The following is a 19476-nucleotide window of genomic DNA, read 5'->3' as shown; positions in this document are numbered from 1 at the left end:
TCTACACACACATACCGCTCTACATGACGTCCAGTGGACCATCGCTCTGCACCAGCTGATCTGTTCTGATCTTCACTGTGATACAAACAACAGAATGTTTAGGTTTCATGTATTTTCTCATATTATTACTGCAAATGTGCTTTTTTAAATTATATTTTATTAACTGCCACTAGAGGATTTACTGATGTCCATCACTCCATCACTCCTTCACCTCCATCACTCCATCACTCCTTCACTCCATCACTCCTTCACCTCCTTCACTCCTTCACTCCATCACTCCTTCACCTCCTTCACTCCTTCACCTCCTTCACTCCTTCACCTCTTTCACTCCATCACTCCTTCACCTCCTTCACTCCATCACTCCTTCACTCCATCACTCCTTCACCTCCTTCACTCCTTCACTCCATCACTCCTTCACCTCCTTCACTCCATCACTCCTTCACTCCATCACTCCTTCACCTCCTTCACTCCTTCACCTCCATCACTCCTTCACTCCATCACTCCTTCACCTCCTTCACCTCCTTCACTCCTTCACCTCCTTCACTCCTTCACCTCCATCACTCCTTCACCTCAATCACTCCATCACTCCTTCACTCCTTCACTCCTTCACCTCCTTCACTCCTTCACTCCTTCACCTCCTTCACCTCCTTCACTCCTTCACCTCCTTCACCTCCTTCACTCCTTCACCTCCATCACTCCTTCACCTCCTTCACCTCCATCACTCCATCACTCCTTCACCTCCATCACTCCTTCACTCCTTCACCTCCTTCACTCCTTCACTTCCATCACTCCTTCACCTCCTTCACTCCTTCACCTCCTTCACCTCCTTCACTCCTTCACTCCTTCACCTCCTTCACCTCCATCACTCCTTCACCTCCTTCACCTCCATCACTCCTTCACCTCCTTCACTCCTTCACCTCCATCACTCCTTCACTCCATCACTCCTTCACCTCCATCACTCCTTCACCTCCTTCACTCCTTCACTCCTTCACTCCTTCACCTCCATCACTCCTTCACTCCTTCACCTCCATCACTCCTTCACCTCCATCACTCCTTCACTCCTTCACCTCCATCACCTCCATCACTCCTTCACCTCCATCACTCCTTCACCTCCATCACTCCTTCACTCCTTCACCTCCATCACCTCCATCACTCCTTCACCTCCATCACTCCTTCACCTCCTTCACTCCTTCACCTCCATCACTCCTTCACCTCCATCACTCCATCACTCCTTCACTCCTTCACCTCCATCACTCCTTCACCTCCATCACTCCATCACTCCTTCACCTCCTTCACCTCCATCACTCCTTCAACTCCACCGTCAGCCTGATGTGACACAGTTTGGGTTCACAGATGGTTCTGGAGGTCTGCAGGACCGACCGACACCAGGACCAACACTGAGTCTTTCGGCTGAGCTGTGATGACATCAGTGCTCACTTCCTGTCACGCTCTCACATTATGGACTGATGGACTTAAATCTGGTGTCGTCTCCTCTCTCTGCCCACTCGGACTCTCCAGCACTCGTCTTTGAGTTGAAGCCTTCTTCACCTCCTCTTCTTCCTCCTCCTCCTCTTCTGTCATCCATCTCCCTCAACTCTCTCTGTTTCTCTCAAACATCTTTTCTTATCATAAAAGACACTCCATGGCTCCGCCATCAATCTTCTACTGCTGTCTTAAAAACTTTCCAACCTCTCCTCCGCTCTTCCTTTCTCCCTCTCCTCACCTCTTCCCTCTTTCATTCATCAATTACAGCTCTCCTAACACACCTGTCTCTGCACTCACAACCGTCCTGCTGTCTCATCCCACTTAACCTTTCCTCGCAGCTCTCCTCCAACTCTCTGCTTATCTCAGCCCTGTCATCCTTTCACCTCCTCCTCTTTCTCTTTATATCACTCTCCTCTCATTCGTCTTTCTTTAACACTTTTCCCTCCGTCACGACTTTCTCTTCCTAACAGTTTTATTGGCTCCGTCCTGCTCGTATATTTCCTCCCATCAGATCCGTGCAGAGGCCTGTGGATGGGCTGGGTTGATCTGCTGAGTTATCGCTGGTTTCATATTCAGACTGACACGAGGCGACACAGATTAAAGGGGGCCGTTGTGCCTTGGTGGAGGTATGCACTCTACCGAGTTCCACTCTGGCTGTTATTCTGTCCCTGTTGATGAGGACTCTGAGCACACTATGGATGAACTGAGGATCCACACTGACAACATTTATCTGCCGGCAGCAGCACTTCAGCTCTCGTTACACAAAGTACTCCAACAACAGAATATCTCTGTTTTATACTTTATGATGAAGGAGTCCTGCAGCTGTTTAGAGACTCTTAAAGTCTGTCGGATCAGACGGCTCTATTAAACCACGGCCGTCCTTGACTTGGTATAAAGTCTTCCTATTATTTGCCAGAGGAATAGAAGAAGGTAGTGGTGTAAGAGTGGAGCTGTTAGAGTTGAATAAATGGCGGTAATAAATCTAAACACCCTGGTGTTCACCCTGACAGTACCAGGCTGCGTCCTCTGGGACGTTAATTAGACTTGAATAATCTTAACGAGGGGCCACAGAGGTCCTGAGGGGACGACCGTCCTCGGCCTCAGAGGCCCGAGCAGGAGGACGAAGCTCTTCACGGGGACAGGAGTTATTTTTCAGTGAGAGCCTGTGGAGACAACCTGCGCGGCCCGTGAGGCCTTCAGGGACCTGCTCTCTGCTGGGTGGATACAGTTAGTACCATCAGGGAAGACACTCAGAGCACAATTAAGAGCTGACGGCAGCCATTGCATCGCCCCCCAGTGAACACGTTAAAGTAGTGGGACATATGAATTCATGGACCCACTCCTGTCAGTACCAACCTCAAAGAAATGTCTTTATAAAGAGTTTAATGTCAGAGATGTTAGACTGAGTCCACAGTGTGTCTGTGTTAAATCTAATATCAGACGGAGCCGTCCGGCGTGACGGTCTGACTCAGTTTACAGGCTGTTTACTGTGAAATCTCCAGAGAGGCAAAGAAACAGAAAGAAGACATGTTGAAGAGTTTGAGGACGGAGGACGTTGATATATATATATATATATAACAATAGTTGGTTTTAGTTATTAGGTCACATATTTACATATAAATATAAAATACATGAATAGAAGTACTGAAGTTTACCTCACAGACAACTGTGAAGATGTATTTCACTGTAAGTTTCATCGACTGAGAGGAACGTAAATAGTTTTCTGAGCCTGAATGAAAAGAGAGGAGGAGAAGGAGGAGGAGGAAGAGGAGGAGGAGGAGGAAGAGGAGGAACAGGAGGAGGAGGAGGAGGAGGAGGAGGAGGAGGAGGAGGAAGAGGAGGAACAGGAGGAGGAGGAGGAAGAGGAGGAGGAGGAGGAGGAGGAAGAGGAGGCGATAGAGAGAGGACAGTGAGAGCGACGCAGCTTGTTAATCAGAATGTTTCTGTGTTTCATGTAAAGTACAGAGTTGATTTAAATCTGTAACTCTGGAGTAAAGACATCATTCAGCGCTCCGTCTCTCCGATGATCCACCTCATTTATCTCAGGCTGTGTTTGAATCTGTAACATAATATTCTGGTTCTGTCTGACCCACACATGTATCTGCACACAGGAGCGTTACAGCAGTGTGTATGTAGGTCGGTGAACGCAGGTTCCTTTATGTAAATCATAAATCTGCGACTCACTGAGCTGTAAAATAACAGAATCACGCTCAGCTGCTGACCCGTCTCACAGCGGTTCTGTTCTTACAGCAGGAGGCAGCTGTATGAGATCCATGTGACCCCAACAGATACGTCAAATCATCCTCATTAACCTGTCAGACAGCATTCAGACACCACAGTTACAGAACCAACAGTCGGGTCAGCAGACAGAGCACAGCTGATCAGAAGGGAGTTCTGTTGGACCGACCACAGGAATCACATGAACTGATGGTGATGGTTTGATCCGCCCAGTGTCCAGAACAACATGTGGACCTCTGTGATCCCGCGATACGTTCAGATACGACCACATGTTCCAGACAACACGCGTCATTTCCTGCTGTTCTACTGAAGCACAGAACTCAGGATTTGTACTTAGTTACTTCGTTACCTTGTTACTTCGGTACTGAGTTACTGAGTTACTTCCCACCTTCAGCGTCCAGTTACATCACATCGTGACTTTCCAGTGGAGAAGAAGAGCCGTTACTCACGTGAAAGCAGCTTCAGTCACAACACGACTCACAGCAGCTGAATATTTTCATATTTTCCACATCTGGCTGCTGCTCCACTCCACTGCATCACCTTCCTTCTTCTTCTTCTCTTCTTCTACCTTCACGTTACCTTACCTGGTCTGTCCTCCCCTCTCAGTTTCCTGTCAGATTAAACTAAAGCTAATAATCAGCACTAATGTGGAACCTGACAGAACAGACGAGGTGAGCAAACAAATCACATTGTTTGTCGTGAGACACCAAATTAAAGTGTTTCTGCAGGAAACAGGCAGTTTTCTCTCTTTTGTCGGTGATATTAGTTTTATATGTGCGCTGCAGCTGAGCCGACACGTCGTTATGCTCCCGCTGCTGTCAGATTGTGTCCTCACATCCATGTTGTGACTGTTTGCGTCCGGATGAACACAGACTCTCTGTCGCTCGTCTGAATCTCAAACTGTTTCACAACTTATCTGTTTGAAATCAACCCAAAACAAAGAACAGGACAAAGAAATCAGTGCGACACGAATACAGAAGACCTGAAGCTGGAGGAGGAGCGACTGAGGAGACGCGTGCTGACAGCTGAATCTGAACAGAACCTGTTTGTTCTGGTTCGTCGGTGTGGATCTGTCTCTGATGAGATAAACATCAACTTTGACCCACTTTCCCAGGGTGCTGCAAACAAACCGGGCCTCAGTGTTTCTCCTCCCACACTGCTGCGATCTGTCACACAGTCATAACGAGGCCTCCCCACGTTTAGGATCCCAGGGAGGTCTAATTAATGGACTCTGTCTGCGCCCACGCCGCGGCGGCCAGCTGGGACGATTTGACTCACAAACGCTCCTCACGCTTTGATGATGTCACAGATGTGACTACAGTCAGCCAATGAAACCCCTCCTGCCTCTGTGGAGACAGATCGGTCTGGCAGAAGGTTCGTTTCCATCACGACAGGTGTCCACAGAGACAGACAGGTGACCACAGAGACAGACAGGTGTCCACAGAGACAGACAGGTGACAGACAGGTGACCACAGAGACAGACAGGTGTCCACAGAGACAGACAGGTGACCACAGAGACAGACAGGTGACCACAGAGACAGACAGGTGACCACAGAGACAGACAGGTGACAGACAGGTGACCACAGAGACAGACAGGTGATGTATGTGGTGAGAAAATGGTGATTTAATTCTGCAAAGAAGTGAAACTGCTTTCTTTAATATCATCATCATCATCATCATCATCATCTTCGTCTTCCTCGTCTTCGTCTTCCTCGTCTTCGTCCTGCTCGCCGCTGCTCTCCTCGCTGTAAGTGGCGTCCATCAGACTGTGACAGCCGGGCCATAACACATAAAGACAGTCGGGCTGAACTCTAGAAACCCGCTCTGGGGAGCCCATCACAGCTCAGCCCAGCTTCTTTATGCATTCATCCCGGGCCGACACCAGCTCTATTGGGTTCAGAGGGCCCGGCTCCGGCTGCAGCTGCAATATACACAGTGCATTAAACATTTATGCTTCGGCCCAGCCGTCCACAGTTGTTCTGTGCTGTGGCTGCGGGTCGGGACCGGATCACACAGGATGATAAAGAACAATCCTTCAGCAGCTCATAAAAAGTGTCAAGGGTTTGGTTCTGTGTCCTGAATCGCTCAGCAGCTTTTATTCAGAACCAGCAGCTGAGTACAATGTGGACCGGGCCTTCGGGTCTGGGAGGTGAAGAATGACTGGTTTCAAAAAGAGTTCTGAATGTATGTAAGCTTATGAGAGTATAGAGTGTTCTAGTTGATGTTTCAGTCGATGTTTTAGAGTTTGAACCGACATTACGAAAGTCTTCTCCCTCCGTCAAGACCAAAACAATCCGTAAAGCAGCAGTTCAGTTCTCTCCACAGCCACACCTGGACCAACTACATCAGCCTCACTGCGCTTGTCATCCTGCTAACTGTCCCCTGTGTTCTGTCCTCAGCTGTACATCCAGACGACCACACTGACCATCTCCATGAACCTGAGTGCGTCCGTGGCCCTCGGGATGCTCTACATGCCCAAAGTCTACGTCATCATCTTCCACCCGGAGCTCAACGTGCAGAAGAGGAAACGCTCCTTCAAAGCCGTCGTCACGGCCGCCACCATGTCATCCCGACTCTCCCACAAGGCCAGCGACAGACCCAACGGAGAGGCCAAGACAGAGCTGTGCGAGAACGTCGACCCCAACAGTAAGTTCTGACCCGGCCCGCCATCAGCCAGTCAAACAGAGAATTCTGTGATTTTCATGATGAATGTGAAAATGAAAGAATAATTGTGTTATTCAGCTCCTCACAGTTCCTGCAGTAACATATAGACTGTGTTAAATTAGGTGGAAAACTGCACCTGAAATCAATTGAAACGTAATAAAGCATGTTATTATTTTATTCATCCAACCGGGCCGGTTTCTCACCTCCTGGACCGGCTGGGTTGTAATGTGGTCGGCTGTTTTTTGAAGGGTGAGAAAGATTAATCAGCTCTGATTTCCTTTAAAATGAGAAGTTCAAAGAGTTTAACTCATATTTACCAGAAAAGATAACCGGTGCTGCCGTCAGCCGCATCAACACACTCTGGATCCAGCTGAGGAAGCCGCCATGTTGTTTCTGTGTGTCACACCGTCCGCACATGATGTTTGCTAGGACCAGCAGCTGGTTAGCTTAGCTTAGCCTAAAGACTGGAAACATAACTCTCTGCTAGGATTGGGCATTAATCAATATATCATTGTTGAGATCATATGATCTAAGATTTTGGATATTAAGGGTGGTGACCTTGGACCTCGCCGAGTTGTGTCATTGTCTTGCGTGTTCTTGCTTGTGTTAGCTGTAATGTTGCTAATGTTAGCATCCACAGACTCACAGTTTTCTCCATGCTGTCTCACCAGGTGGTCGTGCTACCGCTGTACTTACTAGCTGTCCTACAGACCTGACATATGGACAGACTTCTGTCCAAACGTACCTCCTTCTTATAAAATCCAAATCTCTTCCAAACTTTAGATTTCAGATCAGCTGGTGCATTGTAAACAGTGTCAGAGTTGTCGGACATGTTGTTGATGTTGGTCTTGTGGTATTTTCCTCAGATACGCTAACGTTACTCTCTCAAGAATCTTGTGTTGACCTTTAACCTTTTACGATAGTTGAAAGATGTTCTGCAGAATTAGCAGCAAAGCTTCAGTCGACCGATATATAACTTTAGAATTTGGCCATCAACCAGTTAATGGTAGATTTATAACGATACAAGGGTCCACGTATCAATGTAGTTGCATCTTTAACGTTAAACATAGACACCGATTTGTATCTGTGAATCTTTACACCCCTACTGGATGTGGTTTTATGCTGATGAGTGAGTGAGACTCATTCTAACACGTGTTGTTAGTCACTGTGTTTACATTAATGTCCATGTTTAATCTACATGTGTGACCTTCAGAAGGCTTCATGATCGGATGATCCGTCGTACTAATGAGCTCAGAGAAACCTGAACGCTCAGTTAAACACTGTGACGTCCTCATACGTCACGTAGACGCCGTCTGCATGCTCGTGTCTCTGCTGGGCGAACAGGATCTGATCCGCTTCTCTCGTGTGAGTCAGTGTTTCTGGTGAATGTCATCTTTAACTCTGCAACGCTTCAGAGCTGATCTTTTTCATTCTTCATGCTAAATTTCCATAACAAACATTAAACGTGCAAAAACATCTTTGAAAAAGGAAAATGTCAGAAGTTGTTCTCCTCCGCAGGAAATCAGAGCTGTGATTTCTTTTTTTATTTTAAATAGCTCCATCGTGACTGCTCTCAGAAAAAAGGCGTGCAGAAATTGAAATGACTCACTGCTGTGATCGTATTACCGCCTCGCAGTGGGACTCCCTCTGGGGCTCTCAGGGACAACTCACCAAATAATGTTTTTCTCCCCCTGACAGGCTAATTTCATAATTTATCAGAGGTAAGAGCAAATTAATCTTCTTCTTCTGCTTTGCTGTCCTGACCTTGATCCATGTTCTTCTGGAGGAGAGAAGGATGGTCCAGAGAGAGAGAGAGAGAGAGAGAGAGAGAGAGAGAGAGAGATAAAGGGAGGGAGGGAGGAGGGTGTGCAGGTATGTCCAGTTTTACTCCACAGCTCTTTATCGCAGCCTCTCTGTTGCCTCCTAACGTTGACACGAGAGCATCACAGGCCTGTCGGAGCAGCAGACCTATAGTCCACCTCCCTTTGCTATTCTGGCGGCACTTTAACAATCGGTTTGACCTACGAGACCTCCGGTTTTATCGCTCCGCTCCAACACTCGTTGGGTATAAACTGTGCGTGTGGCGTGCTGGAGAATCCTTTAAATCTGGATCATAGTCCCGGACAGACGGGCTCAGCTGCAGACTACCTACATGTACGACTTGTGACCGACCTGACAGACTCAGGAAGTCGACTGAGCCTAAAGTGCATCTTTACAAAGCCAAGCAAAGACTGATGAAGACTAGAAGATACAGAGAGAAGTGAGCTCACTGTTATCATGGTAGCCAGATGTTAGCCGGCTAGGCTATGAGTGCAGTTTAAAGACGGGTGGCCACTGATGTCGTCTAGTTTCCTCCATGCTGTGTGAGCTGTGGACTCACTGCTCACATGCTGATCGGCCTCAGTTCAGGAGACATTCGGTCTAAAGAATAGTTCTGTTCTGATCAGAACAGAACTATTCTTTACACACCAGTTCAATGTTTCTATGACTTCCACAGTCTTGTGCTGATGAAGTTAGCGACGTCCCGTTGAGTCCTCAGCTTCTTCTGCACTGGTTCAACCACTCTGACTGGAGAATCAGCTCCATCTGCTGGTTACGTCCTCAGACTCTGAGCCGGTGTTACACAGCAGCTGATGGACTCACACCTGCAGTCCGGGTCGTCTCTCATGTTGCTGGTACCGGACATTAGAAATGATCTGTTGGTGTACTGACGGTCTTCATACGGGGGTTAAGAGATCTGTGGAGCTCCTCTGGTTCCGTGTGTTGATGATCACGACTCATCAATCAGTCTGTTTGTTATAGCACAGCAGGGGGGCGCTGAGGACCCGGGTCTGTTTTACTATTCAGAGTCAGTTCATGGTTGAGACGACGCAGCAGCACCAGAGCTGCGCTGGCAGACTGCAGCTCCGTCACGGGTCCCTGAAGACCAGCAGAGCCATCTGTCGGGCCGGGCCGACCCAGTCACACGACTCCCTCCTCGTTCCTCACTCCATTTGTCTCTTTCTGCAGCCGTCACTCGTTCAGCCTCAGGTTTACTGGCGTCACTCAATTTTTAAATCCTCTCTCTTTTTAATCTGGCCTCCTCTCACCTGCTCCCTCCCCCTCCTCCCCACTCCTCCCCCTCCTCCCCCCTTCTGCCTCCCCCTCCTCCCACCTGCTGCCTCCCCCTCCTCCCCACTCCTCCCCCTCCTCCCCACTCCTCTCCCCCTCCCCCTCCTCTCACCTGCTGCCTCCCCCCTCTTCCCCCCTCCTCCCCCCTCCTCCCACCTGCTGCCTCCCCCTCCTCCCCCTCCTCCCACCTGCTGCACCCCCCCCTCCCCCCTCCTCTCACCTGCTGCCTCCCCCTCCTCCCCCTCCTCCCACCTGTTGCCTCCCCCTCCTCCCCACTCCTCCCTCTCCTCCCACCTGCTGCCTCCCCCCCCTCCCCCCTCCTCTCACCTGCTGCCTCCCCCTCCTCCCCCTCCTCCCACCTGTTGCCTCCCCCTCCTCCCCCCTTCTGCCTCCCCCTCCTCCCACCTGCTGCCTCCCCCTCCTCCCCACTCCTCCCCCTCCTCCCCACTCCTCCCCCCCTCCCCCTCCTCCCACCTGCTGCCTCCCCCTCCTCCCCCTCCTCCCACCTGCTGCCTCCCCCTCCTCCCCACTCCTCCCCCTCCTCCCCACTCCTCTCCCCCCCCCTCCTCTCACCTGCTGCCTCCCCCCTCTTCCCCCCTCCTCCCCCCTCCTCCCACCTGCTGCCTCCCCCTCCTCCCCCTCCTCCCACCTGCTGCCTACCCCCCCTCCCCCCTCCTCCCACCGGTTGCCTCCCCCTCCTCCCACCTGTTGCCTCCCCCTCCTCCCCACTCCTCCCTCTCCTCTCTCCTGCTGCCTCCCCCTCCTCCCCCCTCCTCCCCCTCCTCCCCCCTCCCCCTCCTCTCTCCTGCTGCCTCCTCTCTGCTCCTTCAGCTGATTCCTCCACAACATGACTTCTGTCTCTCGCTGGTCTTCTGGCTTCAGTCACTCTTCACATCTCTCTGATTCGACTCTCATAGATCCTCTCTGCTGCTCTCTAAAAGCTGATCCCATATACAACAAAGACTTCGATATATCTCTTAGACTCTTAGAGCCTCGACTGCACTCAGACAGAACACTCACAAGTAGAACCTCTGAATCTGCGCCTGTCTCCTGGATGTCTGCAGCAGCACTCCTCCATCCATCTCTCCGGAGATGAGCCGTCCAACACCTGCACGTCACACACACAGTCTGAGAAGCAGCAGAGAACCAGAAGCAGATTCCAGCTGATTTGTATTGTTAAGATGCTAAACAGAACTAAAAACCCAGATCCCTTTGATGTGGTTGATGCTGGGCAGATTATTAAATATAATGGATATTAAATGATTCTACATATTTAAAGAGCTTCTTCCCAACAAAAAAACAACACATCATTTAGATTTTTGCTTATTAGTGTTTAGTTCTTTGTTTTTTCCAAATCAAACATCGTGGCTCTTCATTAGCAGCTCTGGTCTGCATTAAATCAGCAAGTCAGGACAGGAGCAGAACCAGAGTTCTAACACGGTCCTGTTGGAGCAACTGAACCCCGTCAGTGACGGTTTTGTGTAAGAAGACGACACATTAAGACAGGCAGGTTCATGATACTTCAGGCCTAAATATGCATCATCCCATTTCCTCGTTTATCTTCCCGGCGTGATTGATGATGTTCTGGAGGCCTGAGGCCGTTCGTCTGAGGATGAACAGTGAAGGCCGAGTGGACGTCGGCAGAGAGGAGGGGGCGTGCAGCTGCAGGGGGAGATAGGAGGAGGTCATAACTAACCGTTCAGTGAACATCTCACCACCATCACCAGCACAACACCTGACCTTGAAGTGCTCTCTGCTGGTGGACAGGTTCATTCAGACCAGGCGGTGCAAAGAGAACTGTGGGTGTTTCAGAACCGTGTCTGGATCTGATACCAATAAACACGATCAACTTAAATACAGAAACAACTGGAGAATACTTGTAAATAAGCCAGTTCACTGCCACAATGTCCTACACAGTCTTCCCTGCTGGAAACACCAGCACAGACCAGCATGTTTCCAGCTATTATTTCTATCTTTAAAAAGGTTCAGATCAGTATTCATGTCTTCAAGAATTATTCAACAGATTTTTATTGAATATTAATTAACAATCTGAGAAAGACGTGTTGTTTCTAGCCTGTTTGTTTACAGTCAGACTGTTAAAGTGTGTTGAGTTAGCTGTTAGCCGCTCCTGTTAGCAGCTGCTGTTAGCCGCTTCTTTTAGCCACTCCTGTTAGCCGCTCCTGTTAGCCGCTTCTTTTAGCTGCTCCTGCTAGCCGCTCCTGTTAGCAGCTCCTTTTAGCTGCTCCTGCTAGCCGCTCCTGTTAGCAGCTCCTTTTAGCAGCTCCTGCTAGCCGCTCCTGTTAGCCGCTCCTGTTAGCCGCTCCTGCTAGCCGCTCCTGTTAGCAGCTCCTGTTAGCCGCTCCTGTTAGCCGCTCCTGTTAGCAGCTCCTGTTAGCAGCTCCTTTTAGCAGCTCCTGCTAGCCGCTCCTGTTAGCAGCTCCTGTTAGCAGCTCCTGTTAGCAGCTCCTGTTAGCCGCTCCTGTTAGCCGCTCCTGTTAGCAGCTCCTGTTAGCCGCTCCTGTTAGCAGCTCCTGTTAGCCGCTCCTGTTAGCCGCTCCTGTTAGCAGCTCCTGTTAGCCGCTCCTGTTAGTGTTTGTTTGTTGTTTTCTGCCATAGGTCAGTTTTTAAGTGATGACCTCAGACTTTGGGGGCTTGATGTGATTGGCTCGCATACTTATTTATCATCCACCCTTCCATCTTTAATCACCCTCAGGCTTTTATCAGTTTTGCACTGCTGCACCTGTATGAACCACAGACAGGTGCAGCAGGTGGAGTCGACTCACAGTCTGCGCTGGTCGTCACTCTCCAGTAATTAAAATAAGGCCGTTAACAAACCAAAGTTTGACTTCAGCTTCTTCTTCTGCTGCTGCTGCTTCTGCCTCTGAGTTATGACCTCACACGTGGAGAACATTACATCACTATCTTACAGAATTATGAAGGCGGAGAAGCTGATCCTCCGTCAGTCATCTCAAACTGTACTATCCTCCCTCGTGAGAGTTCATAATTCAAGCCCTGGTTATAAACCTCGGGGTGATTCACCTTCATCAATAACTCACTTCACCTCCATCATCACACTTACTGTTAACCTTCACCTGAAACAACAGCCACCAAGACTGAAGCTGTTTCCCTGTTTCCTCCGTCTTCAGGTCCAGCAGCGAAGAAGAAATGTGTGAGCTACAACGACCTCGTGATCTGACAGCGTTCCTCCATCAGACTGACACAGAGAGCGATGCTGGAGATGTCTGGTCTCCTGCCTGCTGGCTGACCCTGAAGAAAGAAAGAAAGAAAGAAAGAAAGAAGAATGTGTTGTTGTTTTTATTTCATTTCTTTGGTCTCACGTGCTCCATTGCCCACCACTGACTTCTAAAGCAAAGCATTGTGGGACTTTCCTTTGGGCATAATCACTCGGTCAAAGAGAAGCGAGGAAGAAAAAAAGACGTGTTGAAAAAAAGTGTGGATGTTTAGAAGATAAAAAATGATCCTTCTGTTGGTGATGATGATGATGATGATGATGATGATGAGGGTGGGACTGAGGACAAACGGGTGCAGCGGCGGACATGTTGCCCGCTGGCTTGTGGGCGGAGCTCTCGGGCTCCGTGCGTCGTCTCGTGCTGTTGATGTCAAACGAAGCGGCCGCCTTGGCCAACGTGATCTTTCTACGGAGCCTCTCGTCTTTTCATGTAATTCCAAACTGCAAGTTTTCAGCCCTGCTGTCCTCGTGTGTCGGTCTTTACTCTGTTGGCCTCCTGCGGTCGGTTGTTGGTTTGGTTTCCGTTTCATTTTCTTTAAAGGCGACCTGATTATGACGTTGATGATGAATCTGTTCTGCTCTTGCTTCTTGGATGCACATTGTTTTTTATTGAAGCCATATTCTTCACTTTGAGATTTAAGGGCTTTGCTCACGCTGCCGCCTGGAGTCTGATTTTTGCCACTGAAAAGTCCCAACGTCCAATCAGCTTCATGAGATGAGTGACAGCTGCTGCATGGACGCACCTCAGATGACAGTCTCACAGGTAAATGATTCATTTCTATAGAGCCGTCCACTTTACTGACCTTTAAAATCCAGGATTCTGTCCCAGCTTCAGTGGTACATTGTCAGAATCAGTGAATATTGTTGGTGTGACGTGAAAACGATTCTGACAGTTTGATTCTTTGATATAAAGCAGATAAAACAGCCGGCAGAATTAATGCTGGTACATGCAAACATTTGTTCTGCTTAACCACAGATAAGTTAAAACTTTACGTTTCTTCAGGTTCAGTTTTCAGATTTTCTGCCATTACAACACAGTGACGATGGTCTGCTGACGTTCAGGCACAGAATCATTTGAAAAACCTCTCTGTCGCTGCAAAATGTCCCAAGATCTCCAGAAAAACAACCAGAAGTTTCACATTTCAAATGCAGACGCGACACGCTTAGTTGAAATGTGAGGACAGTACGTAGCTCGTTACACAAACACATTTGGACTCTGTGAGCAGCAGAACATCAACTGCCAACATCTGATTCTGAGACTGAGCTGCGTACACAGGAAGGAGAATTTAAAATAATGTTAATTCTTCTACATTGTGACAAAGTGTTAGCAGTCTGCAGTGTGTCGCTGGAGGACTTCAAGCATGACGAGTGTCTTTTTCTGTGAGCGGATTTATTGATGTTTTCTTGATGGAAATCAGAGATAATAATTTCGTCACCTTGAATCTAAAAATAAGTGTATCCAGCTGTGTGTTCAGATTTGGCTCAGTTATGACTTCATGCAGGAGTCCAGATGTAGTTTACTGATTTTTCATCCTGAATCTTCCGTGAAACTTCTTCCCCGTGACGAAGACAAACTTCATTTGTGTTCTGCGTCACGTGTTTCTGTTGCTGTCGAGCGGCCGACTGCTGCAGTCAGACGATCTTTGCCTCCAACGTCTGTTATAGAAAAATGCTAAAGGGGAGCTGAGCGGTTCTGGAGCGGTTCTGGAGAGTCGTCTGACTTGGATGACTCTCTCTTTTCATCCCACCTTTAAGATTTGAGTTTTCAGGAGATCTGTGTGTGTTGGAGTGTAGTAGACATTAAAACTTGTTGTCTTGATTGTTCTGTTCTGAGGTTTGTTGTCTGCGAGTCCAGAAATCTTCTCTTCAGTCGCCCAGTGTGGTAAAAACCAGACTCCTCAGCGCGCCGCGGACACAAAGCCAACACATTTAATACAATGTAAAAAAAAAAAAAAAAAAAAAAACAGGCGTTATTTTTTTTTTTAAGAAACTGTTTGAAATGTTCGTGGTCTCATGATGAACGCATCCCATCCCAACATGTGTGTTCCTGCTGCTGCTGCTGATGATGATGATGATGATGATGACCCTAACTGTGTTGTAGCTGACTTTAAAAGAACCCGTGTGGGTCCAGGCGTCACTGGGTTTGTGCTGGTGATTTCATGGACTTCTGATCCAACAGAAGGTGTTGATGTCAAGGTTGTCACTGCATGCCTGATATGTTCGATGTTGAAACAGAATCTGAAAAAAAGTTTAAATACTGAATCCTCACGCCACCGTTGATCCACCTGTCTGCTCTGAATTGTACTGTTTTTGATTTCTGTTCTGTTTCTTCTCCACTGAGACGTTCTCACACAGCAGAATTTGGCTTTGATCGGTTTCTTATTTTCCTGGGAACTTCGGGAAATGGAGAAAAAGATAAATATATATTTAAAAAAAACTAAATACTTGTTAAAAAAAAAAAAAAAGGAAGCATGTATGTTTTCTACTGTTTGTACTCGGTATATTCATGTTGCCCTTGCTGCTTATGTGCCAATGTTGTGGGAGAGATTTACATTCGGCCACTCATGCAACTATTCTGTGGTGTTGTCCAAGAATGTATCAACATGAAATAAAAAACATTTGGTTATTTTTTTATTATATTCCCTGAGGAAACGCAGTTTGGTGCTCGTGTCTTTCTCACATGAATTGCCTTGAGAAATGTCTTTCTTTCCTCGTCACGTCAGAACAGTGACGTCAGTGTGATCTTTTTGGATTTGTAGAATATCATTATTTGCCTGAAAATCTTGTCTTGTCTCCGTTTCTTTTTCTTTGCTCTTACTGAGATTTAACATGGTTCCCTTTGTGGAGAAAATGGGCACTGAACAAACTGTTGGGAATAAAGAGAAAATATCTGAAGTGCTTGAGTGATTTTCCGAAAATGAGCCACTCGGTCTCAATTCTAACTAGCTTGTTTTTCACTGAATCATCAATAAAAGAAAATCTACAAATCCTGAATGCACAGCACACAGAGCTCACACTCACCCGGCCGATGTCCTATTACAAAAAAAATCGTTTCTCTCCACATTGAGACAAGTTGTTGTTTCATGAGTAGAATAAATGTGCTGTGCAGTCGGCCTGCCTTCTCTGGTCCCTCACACTCAGCAGCAGCCAGAGCTCAACGATCACTTTGTATTCAGTGTCTCAGCCAGCGGCCGGAACCAGCAGCAACAGTCACATGTTCATGTATAACATCTGGTGAACACTGTCCATCAGCTCTGAGTGAAAGCAGTGCAGAGATTTCTTCTGTCCTCTGTGGCAGGAAACACAACACGCACCACATTCAGGACTTACAGATGAATATTTGACTAAATGCTGCAGCAGCAGGGCTACGAGCACGTAGCATCTCTCTCCAGAGCTCAGCTTCAGCACACTGACTGAACAGTCAGAGCTCCAGACGACGTCCTGTGTTTCTGAGAGCAGCCATGACTGTTTGTTTCCTCCATCTTATACAGAGAGCAGCTGAACAGAGAGACGACCAGCAGCTTCATCTCTGCAGAGAACTCATTTTAAAACCTCAACTGTTGCTGTCAAAATAACATATTTTATATTTATATTGTTAGTTAAAAAATGGTCGTCGACACTACAAACACACATCACCTCCTGTGTGGGAAACACTGGACTCTTCCAGGTGTGAAGAGTCCTGATGACCTGATTTTTGTTTCCAGCTTCTTCTGCTCATAACTTTTGTTTCCTCCGGATGAGAAATGCATCCAAGATTTTTAATTAATGCCAAAGTTTGCAGTTCTGCCCAAATCTTCTCCACACAGTATTTGTTCAATGTTCAGAAACTTTTTCTCTTATTATGCCAGCAGAAGAAAGAGAGGCTGCTTTTTCCACTGCAGTGGATACTGAAGAGCTCTGTCAGCATGTTTTCCTGCTGCTCGGATATCAGAGCTCTAATACGACTGCTGGCATCTCATCCTCCCTCCCAGAAACACTAATTGGTTTGGCGGCGACTAATCTAATTGGACACTGAAGGTTAGTTATGTGAATCCAAACAGAGCCGGCGTCCCCAAACCGCTCTTATCTGTCGCCCAGAGAGACAATCCTGCAGGATCATTAATTCCAGGGGACTGAGGGGGAGACGGGAGACAGGAGACGAGGTGAGACGGGTGAGAGGGAGACGAGGTGAGACGGGTGAGAGGGAGACGAGGTGAGACGGGTGAGAGGGAGACGAGGTGAGACGGGTGAGAGGGAGACGAGGTGAGACGAGGTGAGATGAGATGGAGACAGGAGAGATTTGAACATGTGGAGTTGAAGTTAGTATTCAGGACTTTTCTCTCCGTGATGAAGTTTCGTATCAGGAAATAAAGATAACAAAAGAAGGGAAGACAAAAACATTCAGAAGTGATTAACAGAACTCATCATGACAGTTGTGACTGATGATGAAACACGTCACTGACACGTCACTTTCCTCTCAACTCGTCTCAGTTTTTTCCGTTCCTCTCTCAGCAGATGTCCGGCTCTTGTCCTGCTGCCCTGCGCTGGATTATTGTCCCTCTCTGACAAAAACGAAGCCCGGTAATGACAAACATTTCAATATTTGAGCGTCTAATCTGAGATAAGCCCAACCTCGTGGCAAGGCAATTAAAAAGCGTGAATGGAAATGAACAGTTTATCTGCAGAAGGCATCGAGGGCGGCTGTAAAGAGACAGAGCTCCGCAGCTGAAAGGAAACATCAGGAGGAACAAAACTCAGGGATTTGACACGGCAACAATACGCGCTGCGTCTGTCCGGGCTGGAAGTTATTTCTCTGCAGAGGGATATTTGGCTCCCCACCGTCAGCGTCTGTACACTTGATGAGGTCCTCGCTGCTATCTGCTCAGATAGCAGGTGTCAATGGAAACCAATTTAAGGCGTCCAGAGCAAAGAGAGTTATTAACCCGCCTGCCAAAGAATCATCTCAACGCCTCCTCCTCCCTCCTCCTCTCTCCTCCCTCCTCCTCTCTCCTCCTCCTCCCTCCTCTCTCCTCCTCCCTCCTCCTCTCTCCTCCTCCCTCCTCCTCCTCTCTCCACCTCCTCTCTCCACCTCCTCTCTCCTCCTCCTCCTCCTCTCTTCCACCTCTCTCTCTCCTCCCTCCTCTCTCCTCCTCCTCCTCCTCCTCCTTCCTCCTCCTCCTCCTCTCTCCCTCCTCTCTCCTCCTCCTCCTCCTCCTCCTCCTCCTCCTCTCCTCCTCTCTCCTCCTCCCTCCTCTCTCCTCCTCCTCCTCCTCTCTCCCTCCTCCTCTCTCCTCCTCCTCCTCTCCTCCCTCCTCCTCCTCTCTCCTCCTCCTCCCTCCTCCCTCCTCTCTCCTCCTCCTCCTCCTCCCTCCTCTCTCCCCCTCCTCCCTCCCTCCTCTCCTCCTCCTCCCTCCTCTCTCTATCTCCCTCCTCCTCCTCCTCCCTCCTCTCTCCTCCTCCTCCTCCTCCTCCTCTCCTCCTCCTCCTCACTCCTCCTCCTCCTCCTCCTCCTCTCTCTCCTCCTTCCTCCTCTCTCCTCCTCCTCCTCCTCTCTCCTCCTCCTCCCTCCTCCTCCCTCCTCTCTCCCCCTCCTCCCTCCTCTCTCCTCCTTCCACCTCTCTCCTCCCTCCTCCTCCCTCCTCCTCCTCCTCCCTCCTCCTTCCTCTCTCCTCCCTCCTCCTCCGCCTCCTCCCTCCTCCTCCTCGCTCCTCTCTCCTCTCCCCTCCCTCCTCTTCTCTCCTCCCTCCTCCTCCTCCTCTCTCCTCCCTCCTCCTCCCTCCTCCCTCCTCTCTCCTCCCACCTCCCTCCTCCTCCTCCTCCCTCCTCCTTCCTCTCTCCTCCCTCCTCCTCCCTCCTCCCTCCTCTCTCCTCCCACCTCCCTCCTCCTCCTCCTCCCTCCTCCTTCCTCTCTCCTCCCTCCTCCTCCTCCTCCTCCCTCCTCCTCCTCCCTCCTCCCTCCTCCTCTCTCCTCCCTCCTCCCCCTCCTCTCTCCTCCCTCCTCCCTCCTCTCTCCTCCCTCCTCCCTCGTCCTCCTCCTCCCTACTCTCTCCTCCCTCCTCTCTCCTCCCTCCTCCCTCCTCCTCCTCCTCCTCCTCCCTGCTGACGTTAGCAGAGAGAGAGACAGCAGGGCGACACCGAGCAGCTGGAACAGCAGTTTAAGAAGCAGATTAGTCATTTGACATTTTGCCTTTTTAAACGCTGGAGTTAAAGACGGAGAAAAGCCTCCCAGAGGAGACGGAGACAGCTGGAGGGAAGGAGAGTGGAAGACATGCAGAGGATGGAGAGACAGCACGTCCTCTAAACGGCATTGACAATGTTTTTTGTTTGAGTCATTTAGATGAAAAAAGAAGGAAGTAAAGTGAATGAACAGAAGTGTGATAATATTCTGTTGACACTGTAGCTCACTTTATTTTTAGTTTCCATGTCCTCTGATGTTCTGAAGGTTTTCAGCAGGTCCAGTCAGAAGCATCAGTTCTGGTGCTGAGGTGTGTGGAGGCCTGAGAATCCTGCACCTTCTCCACCTTCTCCACCTTCTGGAGCCGTGACACCCCAACACACATCAGGTGGCATCACACACAAGATTCAAGTCCTCTAACCATCTTTCAAACTGACCTGGCTGTTTTTGTGTTCAGCTCGTGTTGATTCTCTTCTGTTTTATCAACGTCTCTGTCATCCAAAACTTTGTGCCGCTTCACTTCTTCCTCTTCGCTGCTTTCCTCTCTCTTTCTTTTATTGACTGGTGATGAAAA

The 19476-nt window shown here is 48.9% G+C and overlaps 1 protein-coding gene across 2 annotated transcripts in view; it reads left to right on the top strand.

The window, feature by feature from the left end:
• Positions 1 to 15374, top strand: part of LOC119020742 (metabotropic glutamate receptor 7) — a 187139-nt gene extending 171765 nt beyond the window's left edge. The window contains exons 9-11 of one of the 2 annotated variants that reach the window (XM_037100315.1): positions 6123 to 6369; positions 8086 to 8108; positions 12645 to 15374. In XM_037100315.1, coding sequence (XP_036956210.1) covers positions 6123 to 6369; positions 8086 to 8090 — 252 coding nt within the window. In that variant the 3' untranslated portion in view covers positions 8091 to 8108; positions 12645 to 15374. The remainder of the gene's footprint in view (positions 1 to 6122; positions 6370 to 8085; positions 8109 to 12644) is intronic. The other variant, XM_037100314.1, reaches the window with a different exon arrangement.
• The last annotated feature ends 4102 nt before the right edge of the window (positions 15375 to 19476 follow it).

The sequence above is a fragment of the Acanthopagrus latus genome, chromosome 6 (assembly GCF_904848185.1).
Source record: "Acanthopagrus latus isolate v.2019 chromosome 6, fAcaLat1.1, whole genome shotgun sequence".
In the NCBI taxonomy this organism is placed as follows: domain Eukaryota; kingdom Metazoa; phylum Chordata; class Actinopteri; order Spariformes; family Sparidae; genus Acanthopagrus; species Acanthopagrus latus.
The sequence above is the reverse complement of the archived record's forward strand: the minus strand, read 5'-3'. Positions and strand labels throughout refer to the sequence as shown.